The 11356-nt window shown below is 36.8% G+C and overlaps 1 protein-coding gene across 1 annotated transcript in view; it reads left to right on the plus strand.

Annotated features, from left to right (window-relative positions):
- The first annotated feature begins 257 nt into the window (after nucleotides 1-257).
- The window catches only part of LOC144966943 (uncharacterized), a 32728-nt gene continuing 21629 nt past the window's right edge, over nucleotides 258-11356 (plus strand). Inside the window, exons 1-3 of the mRNA XM_078903639.1 lie at nucleotides 258-456; nucleotides 2256-3494; nucleotides 3549-3607. Of these exons, the coding sequence (XP_078759765.1) occupies nucleotides 402-456; nucleotides 2256-3494; nucleotides 3549-3607 (1353 nt within the window). The 5' untranslated portion in view covers nucleotides 258-401. The remainder of the gene's footprint in view (nucleotides 457-2255; nucleotides 3495-3548; nucleotides 3608-11356) is intronic.

The following is an 11356-nucleotide window of genomic DNA, read 5'->3' on the forward strand; positions in this document are numbered from 1 at the left end:
TAATAATAATAATAATAATGCTGAAAACTTAATTAGCGCTTTAACTCCGAGACACCAGACTCTAAGCGCTGAAATTACAAATTACAAATTACTTTGGCTGAAACAAACTCATTCACACACACAAGAATACACACAAACACATACACACACAACACACACACACACACAACACACAACACACAACACAAACAAAGTTAAACAACTTTCTGCAGCTGTCATATTGTACATACTGCTTTATTCAAAGTGTAGCCGATGTGTTATTTTTATCTTCCAGATTGAAATCGTTTGGAACCAACGCAGTTGTTAATCGTTGTTGTTGAATATTATTTGAATTCTAGTTTGAGAAATCAAATTAAGTCGACTGTGAAAGTTTGAAAGCGTAAAGTATCGCAAGTCAAACAATGAGGAATTTTATAGCATCAGTTTTGATTTTGTGCTTTTCAATCTCGATCACATGTGAGTAAAAGATTCAAGTTATTTTTAGGTTACATTTATCTTGACACAGCTAATAGAATTTGTTTTAAAATTGAGCTTTATATAGCGCAATATCCACTAAATGTGCTCAAAGCGCTTTACAAGGGGTCCCTGAGTAGGGTGAGAGAATGTGAGTAAAGAGCCTTTTCCAAGGTCTTAACTATGCGCCGAGCTCGAGGCTCGATCCCTGGACCTTCCGATCTGAAAGCGAGTGTCATACCACTAGACCACATAGCCTCACAATTACTGTGTGATTGGTGATACTTACAGACCGTTTTGTGAACAAATCTTCGGCATTTATATAGAGATTTATATAGAGACCTGACAACATTTAGTTACAATATTCAAGTTTTGATAAAACCATTGAAACCGTTTATTTTCAGTGAAATCATTTCTAAAAGGAATATTCTTTTGATTTCAAAACTCAAAGATTTGCAAACATTATTTACACGGAATGACCTGGATAGATTTTCATCGAAGACGACCCCCATATTATTTTTTTTAATTATTATTGTTATTATTATTGTCATCATCATCATCATCATCATCATCATCATCATCATCATCATCATTATCATCTTTATTATTATTATTATTATTATTATTATTATTATTATTATTATTATTATTATTATTTTTATTATTATTATCATTATTATTATCATGTGCAAAGCTAGTCAATTTCTACAGTTGACAGGGATGATCTTTGCTAATATTGAAAAAGGCCTGTAAATTTTTCTCGTTAAGAGCATATAAGAAAATATTTCGTGCAAATCTTTTATTCACCAAATGGTATCAGCCTTCAATTATCCAAAGACAAACACCATATTATATTATAAAATATGATATCTAAGAAAATATTTGGTCGTAAACCAAGTCGTATGTCAGCAATTTGTTGGATGCTTATTATATCAAATGATTTATAAGACCGAGTGGACCAGAAAGACCCCCCCACCCCCACCCCCCACCCCCCACCCCCCACCCCCCGCAACAAAATATCAAAAACGTTAACATGATCTGTAGATTATAATGATGTATGTAAGAGATTTGTACTGTTGTCTACAAATCCTTGAGCACCAACAGTCCCTCCTATATTAAAGACCTTCTAAACATCTATGTCCCCAATAGAAACTTGAGGTCAAGCAATGACCAATCAATCCTTGTCAAACCTAAGCCATTGCGTAAAATAGGTGAACAACGTTTTAAAATTTTGGCCCCCCATTTTTTTGGAACTCTCTCCCATCGCACGCAAGATGCTCAGATTCGTTGACAACTTTCAAATCTTAAATTTTTATATTTTACGTCATTATGTTGCAATACTATTATCATATTTTGTTGTTGTTAAATTGGATTCGTATCACTTTTCCATCAAACGTGTCTTACTGTAATATGTTTTGTTTTATATCACTGTAAAGAGCCTGTGACAACGGGGTTAAGCGCTATATAATATATTATTATTATTATTATTATTATTATTATTATTATTATTATTATTATTATTATATTATTATTATTATATATATTATCATTATTATTATTATTAATTATTATTATTATTATTATTATTATTATTATTATTATATTATTATTATTATTATTATTATTATATTATATTATTATTATTATTATTATTATTATCATTATAATTATATTATTATTATTATTATTATTATATTATTATTATTATTATTATATTATTATTATTATTATTTTATTATTATTATTATTATTATTATTATATTATCATTATAATATTATAATTTTTCATTTTCAATTTTCAGGCGATGCCCGGCATAACAATAGCAAACATAAAAACAAACATGGCGTTGGACACAAGTACGGCCACAATAAACACGTCGTCAAGGAAGACATTCAAGATAAAACTCATGACTTTCCAAAGACCAACGCCTGTAGCTACTCAAAGAAAATGAGAAAGGAAAACATCCGATACGATGGTGGGAAATGCCTCTACTTCGCAACAAACAACAATCAAAGATACTCTAAAGCCAAAAGATTCTGCAATAAAATCGGGGGATCTCTTGTAGTCTTGGAATCAGATTCGACCAAGGCATTTGTAATGAAACAACTTCAAACCACATTTACAACCAATGATGATTTCTGGATTGGGTCGAAGACATATTCCAAACGGGGCAACTGGTTTGGACGAGGCACTTCTAAATGTATGACAATAAACAGACGGGGTGGTGAAAGAATGAACTCTTGCTGGTTCACAAGACATCCCTTTATATGTCAATATGATGCGCAACCACAGAAAGTTAAAACAGATTCATCCAAACCTAGGCCAGATGGGGGTTCAAATCCCGAAATAACGGCAAAGCAGGATGTGGAAGGCTGTCCAAAGATCCTGCCCAGAAACGAGCATCTCAAAGTCTTAGGGCGGTCGTGTTTCTGGCTTGAAACGAATAAGAAAAGAAATCAACCAGATGCTGAGGAAGATTGTCGACGTTTGGGTGGTTCTTTGGCGCACATCAAGTCTAAAGAAGTTGAAGAGTTTATAACGAATGCTTTATCGCAGACCCATTCTAACTTCTGGATTGGTTTGAAAAAAATTGAAGACAATAAAGATTATTCTAGTGATGACGATGAGAATAACTCCGGCGATGATGATGATGATGATGATGATGATGATGATGATGATGATGATGATGATGATGATGATCGTCGTCGTCGTAGCGAAAGCAAGGACAGCGATGAAAGCAGTGATAGTAAAGAAAGTGGGGAAATCGCTAAAATACATCGTAGCAAAAATAGCAAGAGAAGTCATGGAAAGCACGGTTACGGTTACAAATGGGGAGATGGAACGACAATGAAATATGATAATTTTGCTTTTCTCTGGTATAGTAACTGGCGCAAGGACCTGAAGTGTGTTTATATCGACGGACGACGGGGGAAATGGCACCCCTATCACTGCTCTAGCGGTTTCTTGTTCATTAAAAAGAACTACATTTGTGAATTTCAAACCGCTCAAACCAGCACTGCTACTACTGCTACGACTGTCGCTCAAACCAGCACTTCAACCAGCACTCCCACTTCCACTACTACTACTACTGCCACTCAAACCAGCACTTCCACTACTGCTACTACTGCCACTCAAACCAGCACTTCCACTACTGCTACGCTGCCTCAACAGACTACTACTCTACGATGCCGCTCAAACCAGCACTTCCACTACTGCTACACTGCGCTCAACCAGCACTTCCACTACTGCTACTACTGCCGCTCAAACCAGCACTTCCACTACTGCTACGACTGCCGCTCAAACCAGCACTTCCACTACTGCTACTACTGCCGCTCAAACCAGCACTTCCACTACTGCTACTACTGCCGCTCAAACCAGCACTTCCACTACTGCTACTACTGCCGCTCAAACCAGCACTTCCACTACTGCTAGACTAACGCTAGCATGCCGCTCAAACCAGCACTTCCACTACTGCTACTACTCCAACCACCATCACTGACATCACCAGCTCAACAATTGCCACTACTGGAACTACAAATTCAATCTCAAAGTCTGCAACAACTCGCAAAATATTATATAAGCTGCATCCCAAAATAATTGAACCGATACCCAAAGTTATTTCAATCGTTGCGTTTGAGTAGCGGGAAAAGTGGATTTCGGCTGTTATATCAAAAATCCGAGGACCTGGCTCAAATAGAATCCGTATTATTAAGAGATGAAGTTATAAGATCTTTTCTGACTGATATTAAGCTGCTACAAATCTGTGGACTGTCAAATGTAGTATCTAGACAAAAATGAATGTAGCTCCTAAAAAGAAAGAATAAAATACCAAGCATGGAAAGTTTCGGACTCAAAATCCTTCTTCATCCAGCAACAAAAAAAATGATAGTACTAATAATTATAATATAATAATAAATAATAATAATAAAAATAATAATAATAATGATAATAATAATAATAATAATAGTAATGATAATAATAATAATAATAATAATAATAATAATAATAATAATAATAATAATAATAATAATAATAATAATGATAATAATAATAATAATAATAATAATAATAATAATAATAATAATAATAATAATAATAATAATAATAATAATAATAATAATAATAATAATTAATAATAATAACCAACCCCCCCCCCCCCAAAAAAAAAAAAAAAAAAACACATAGTAAAAGAAATCAATATAACAAAACAAAAAAACAAGAACAAAAAAAAAACAAAAACAAAAACAAGAAATTCAATGACGGTTTGCTTGTAGCCAGGTCTGTAGGAATGGGAGTTGAGTGTTGTTTTATTGTAGAACCGTATGAGTCTTCTAAAGGTTTGAAGTACGAAAGTCAAACTAAAGTCTCCTTGGAATCCGACATCCATTTGTCCTTAACAGTTTGTTGTTGTTTTTGGGGTTTTATTGATCATGTACGAATTAAAGTGATTACCTACATTATTGATAAGAAGAACGGAAGGCTCAGCTCTCAAAACACAAAAATCTTATTAGAAATCAAATAAAAATTGACATCGTCATGTGACTCTGCACGTGACAGTTCACAATGGCTTGACAAATGAATTAGGAGTTGGGCAACTACAGACATTTCAGACATTTGTTGTGATGCTCATTGAACTCCAATCTATGAATTGCATAAACCCAAAACACATCAACGAAATAATATAAGGACGGGATCGCATTGTTTATCAATTTCATAAGGGATATTATGGGAAAAGTAATGGAACGCAGACACTAATATTGTTTTCATTTTATATCGTATACTTAAACCTACGGGTTTGATACAATTCCCCTCGCTGTCATTCTCAATTGCCGCACACTATTACCCCCTGCTCTCTCTCTCTCTCTCTCTCTCTCTCTCTCTCTCTCTCGCTCTCTCTCTCTCTTTCTCTCCCCCCCCCGCCCCCCCCCCCCCCACTTAAAAACAAAGAGAGCTGGAACAATAAGGGAAAACACCGAAGAATTTATTGGATGCCGTGTCTCTTATCGTAATTGTTTCGGAATTTTATTATTTATCCTGTTTTGCTTTTGCAACGATAAAATAAAAAAGGGAATGACAATATTATTATTGAAATACAGAACGCGGTGCTTCAGGCCAGATGCCATGATAATACCTTATCAGATCAAACTGTACGGGGTTCCAATGGTCTCTTGTCCATGATTTTTGTAACCAGCATTTTCATTATTTATAAAGTATCTGTTAAATGAAAACTTGATGCTTGTAGGATGTGCTCATTTCAGTAGGGAATGAGATTAGCGGAAGAGTAGCGTCCCTTGATTGGACGTCACCCATAGTCTGTGACGTCACCGGCGGAAATGTTATTAGAGAGAGAACGTCATGTTGGTTGTGTCGCTTTCCGCGAGGACGAGAGACGCATGCGCACAACCAACATGACGTTCTCTCTCTAATAACTTTTCCGCCGGTGACGTCACAGACTATGGGTGACGTCCAATCAAGGGACGCTACTCTTCCGCTAATCTCATTCCCTATAAGCGTCTCTCATTTTTCTTTCTTTCTTTTCTACTTTTGTTATTGTTGTTGGTAAGACTCGAAGAATCAACACATGTGTACGTAATTTGATTCAATAGTCTGATGTCACGTCGCCCTGCAACGGCGGCCATCGTGGTTCTAAACAAAGAAAATCGGTACTTTTTATTCTTCATGCTGACGAGAACAATTTCACCATGTGATCAGAATGTATAAAAGTCAAAACATGATCAGATATATAAGATTTTTCTCCTCTGGATACACTTTTATGCTCGTCGGAGATATATTTCATAAGGTCGTCCGCCATTGTCCGATAAAAAATTTAGAACCAGTTACTAAGTTACTATGCGTCATTACGAGGGAAGTGACGTCACGACTGTTGAAGCCTATTCATCTGTTATGTCGCTGGAAAGGGCTATGTACTCACATTAACATTTCTCACACGCCCTGGTGTAAAAATACATGGAAGGCAATAGGTGTTGTTTGTCCCTGTGGAAGACATTGTAATAGATTGGTATACGCTGTTTCGTCTCACATGACAAACGTTGTTGATGGTTTTGGGCTTGTTGAGCTCAGAATTGGATGTTGCGCCAGCTCATATTTTTAAAAAAGTATTTCATCTCTTTCTTTTTTTAATAAGTCCCTTTTGTCTTTTTCATGAGATTAAAGTACAGTATATTCTTTGAAAAAAATTAAAATTGAGCTTTATATTGCGCAATATCCACTAAATGTGCTCAAAGCGATTTACAAGGGGTCCCAGGTCAACAGCAACATTTAACATGTAGGACGGGACATGACGCCTGTTAGGCGATATTGCAATTTTTCGGACAAAGACAACGCTGTTAACGGCCAGGTACTCGTTTTACACCCGAGTACGGTGAGAGAATGTGAGTAAAGAGCTTTTTCCAAGGACTCAACTATGCGCCAAGCGCGAGGCTCGAACCCAGGATCTTCCGATCCGAAAGCGAGTGACGTACAACTAGACCACATAGCCGCATTATATATCTATCATCTTTGGCGTTCCATTCCATCCATTTCACCGGCAATGATATGCCATTAAACGTGTTAAAAGTGCTATCGGATTCAATAAAATAAACATTTCATCGTGAAACATAACGATAAAAAGGAACAAAAATAATTTTAAAAATACATGAAAACTTAGTATATCTCCCACGATAATATCTATATCCATTTATCTGTTTCTCTCTCAAATTAACGAAGTCAAGACGGAAAAGGATAAAATCAAAAATAAACTGTTAAATTTAATGAAAGAAAAGAGCAGAACGTCAAGTATGTCTTTGAAATGGCCCATAGCGTGGAATAGTGTCAATCTTATGAGTTCTGAAGGCAATTAAATGTCAAATGCACGCTAGGAGTCCTGGGGCAAATGGTTTCATTTGGATAAAATATATTTCCGACTTCGCACAGGCATCGGGCGGACTTCATCTGCTCATCTTGGCTAGTTATTTTAGTTTTCATTACCCCTCAGTCCCCAAAGTTCTCATTCTTTTTTTTCTTCCCTTCCATCCTTCTCTCTCTCTCTCTATCTCTCTCTCTATCTCTCTCTCTATCTATCTATCTCTCTCTCTATCTCTCTCTCTATCTATCTCTCTATCTATCTCTCTCTATCTCTCTCTATCTATCTCTCTATCTATCTATCTATCTATCTATCTATCTATCTATCTATCTATCTATCTATCTATCTATCTATCTCTCTATCTCTCTATTGTCTATCTATCTCTCCCTCTCTATATCTCTCTCATCTCTCTATCTATCTATCTATCTATCTATCTATCTATCTATCTATCTATCTATCTCTATCTCTCTCCCTCTCTCTCTCTCTCTCTCTCTCTCTCTCTCTCTCTCTCTCTCTCTCTTCCATTCTCATTTGTTGCCCTAGCATTCTCCAAAATATTTGAGAATTAATCGTTACAAGATTTCCCTCATTTGTTGATCATCGACTTGCACTGTGACGTCATTTTTTTAGGAAATGTCAGTTAACACGTAGCCATCGTTATGTTATAGCCTGACACTGAAATCCAAAAGGACTGGCAGTTTGAAGTCATTATTTGTTTTTTACACCGCCTAGTGAGTTGTCGTTAGTAGAGCTCATGGAAACAAGTCATTTCATTGGTTGAACTATTGAATACAACTCACAATTTGTTTTCTTTTGTGGCAAAAGACTGGCATTTTGACATCATTTTTTGGTCAGTGTCTGGCCATAACTTTACGAAGGCCACGGTTAACACAGGGTTAGGTTGGATATGCCACCCATTTAATTATAGACGATTTTATATACTTTCACCATAAACAAAAAACCTTAGAACATTTGACATAAAGGGTGAAACCCAAGTCGTGAAACTTCTGGAGTGGCACAATGAGATTGTAATAGCGTTTAACTCTTTCCTTACCAGCTATTTTCAGAATTATACCCAAAACTTCATACTCACCCAACACAAAAATATATTTTTCAAACAGATTAGCAACGAGCATATTCTATATTTTGATCAGAAAAATTATCTCTGCAACACAGTGTTTGAGTTTTTGTATAACTATAACAAAATGAAACCAGAATGAGAAAATTGTAGGCTGCTTCGTAACGAATGTGACGATTTTCCTATGGGTGGTAAGGAGAGGGTTAACTTATACGATTACACAGCGATTTGTGTATTTATACAATTAATATGGAAGGCAGAAAAGATATGTATTTGACTTACAAACCGTCAATACCCAAATGCTATGTATACCGATCGGACACGAAAAACCCACATGTGGAAGCAGCACCCCTTAGTTTCATGTTTCTATATTATTGTAGTCTCTGGTCAAACTTTACTGGTATCCGGAACAACCTGTAGTACCAGATACGATCTTACGAATTGTTGGAAACTAATTCAGTATCTTTAAATCTAAAGAATTTTTAAAAGGAGTGTTTCAAGATCGTCTCAAAGTTTCAGCCAACAAAAATTGGTAGTGAAAAAATAAATTTAAATGCAATGTGTCTGGTCATCAAAGGGAAAGCAAGGCACCTCGGTATTCATGAAGGAAGTATGGATTCACATCTCTCTCTCACTCTCTCTCTCTCTCACTCTCTCTCTCACTCTCTCTCGCTCTCTCTCTCCCTCTATCTCTCTCTCTTTTTTCTCTCTCTCTCTCGCTCTCTTCTCTCTCGCTCTCTCTCTCGCTCTCTCTCTCCCTCTCTCTCTCTTTTTCTCTCTTCACTCCCTCTCTCTCTCTCTCTTCATTACTCCTCTCTCCTCACTTTCCTACTTCCCCCTCCTCCTCCCCCCCCCCCCCCCCCCCCTTTTTACAACTCTCATTCTCTCCAACACCCTTTTTGCCCTTTTCTCATTTTCTCTTTCTTTCTACAGCGACGTTTCAAATGCCTTTTCTATTTATTCAGCATCGGCCCCCTTTCAGCCCCACCCCCCCCCCCCTCCAGGGACGATTAATCTACATTAGGCAATGGTTAATTACTGTAAAAGCCCTGCTCACCCTCGTCCAATGATCACGAAGACAGACATAACATAGCCATCTACCAGCCATGCCTCATGGGTATTGCTACACAAGGGAAAAAACATTCCGCAGAATCATATTTTTTTTAACTTCACCTCCTCAATATTCTTCACCTCTCTCTCTCTCTCTCTCTCTCTCTCTCTCTCTCTCTCTCTCTCTTTTCTCTCTCTCTCTCTCTCTCTCTCTCTCTCTCTCTCTTACTCTCTGACTCTCTCTCATTTTTCTTTTTTCAATTCTTCTTCGTCTATCGATCTATCTTTCTGTTTATCTTTCTATCTATCTGTCTATCTATCTATCTATCTATCTATCTATCTATCTATCTATCTATCTATCTATCTATCTATCTATCCATCTATCTATCTATCTATCTATCTATCTATCTATCTATCTATCTATCTATCTAAAATTTCCATCAATCTATCTATCTATCTATCTATCTATCTATCTATCTATCTATCCATCTTTTTATATATCTATCTCTCCATGTCCCAAGTTCCATCTGAATCATTCTCTTCTCCCCTCACCCATCTACGCTATTTTCGACTATGATGACAGAGTTTAATAGCATGAGAACACCCAAGCTATACATCCATCCCTTAGACTTTTCCTTAAGTTTACTGAAACTTGCTTCGAGCAAGAGGCATTGAAATATTATAGGATCTTAAAGTAAGGACTCAAAATAAGTGCAAAACTTTCTATGAATTCCTATGTGCATATTCTTTTACAATAAAAATTGAGCTTTATATAGCACAACATCCACTAAATGTGCTCAAATCGCTTTACAAGAAGTCCCTGATCTGTATTCTGCTTTGTGTCCACGCGACACGCCCCTTCTTGAAAATATTCCTCATAACGTTTTGTTTTGTGTGTTATTGTAAAATGCTAATGTTCTGGGTGGTAAAAATTAAGATATCCCAAATCATCAAAGGAATTAGCGTTTGTGCGGCTATGTGGTCTAGTGGTATGACACTCGCTTTCGGATCGGAAGGTCCTGGGTTCGAGCCTCGCACTCGGCGCATAGTTGAGTCCTTGGAAAAGGCTCTTTACTCACCTTCTTTCACCGTACGCAGGTGTAAAATGAGTACCTGGTCGTTAACAGCGTTGTCTTTGTCCGAAAAATTGTAATATCGCCTTACAGACGCCATGTCTCGTCTTACATGTTAAATGTTGCTGTTGACCAGGGACCCCTTGTAAAGCGCTTTGAGCACATTTAGTGGATATTGCGCTATATAAAGCTCAATGTTTTATTTTTTTGCATGGTAACTATACATTATTATTCATATTTAGGATTCATTGGGTCTGGTAATCTAAGATTGTAACAATACACAACATGGTTTGAGAGAAACAGATTGAAATGTCTGATCATGTATTTTGAAACGGACTAGAATTGAGCTTTTATATAGCGCAATATCCACTAAACGTGCTCAAAGCGCTTTACAATGGGGGTCCCTGACCAACAGCAACACTTAACATGTAGGACGGGACATGACGCCTGTTAGGAGATATTACAATGTTTTCGGACAGATACAACGCTGTTAACGGACAGGTACTCATTTTACACCTGAGTACGGTGAGAGAATGTGAGTAAAGAGCCTTTTCCAAGGATTCAACTATGCGCCAAGCGAGGATCCAACCCAGGACCTTCCGATCCGAAAGCGAGTGTCATACCACAAGACCACATAGCCGCACAATAGCATTTGCGTGTTTTAGTGGTACCGTAAATAACTAATCTTGTAAGATTAATAAAGAGGCTACTATTTTCCACATGATATTGCTAGCCCAAATAATAAAACGACGTGGAAATTCCCTTCAACGATGATTTAAAGTTAAAGAACTGAAGTGGGGCTATGTGGTCTAGTGGTATGGCACTCGCTTTCGGATCGG

The sequence above is a fragment of the Berghia stephanieae genome, chromosome 3 (assembly GCF_034508935.2).
Source record: "Berghia stephanieae isolate SIO BIC M18660-M18661 chromosome 3, UCSD_Bste_1.3, whole genome shotgun sequence".
Lineage (NCBI taxonomy): Eukaryota > Metazoa > Mollusca > Gastropoda > Nudibranchia > Aeolidiidae > Berghia > Berghia stephanieae.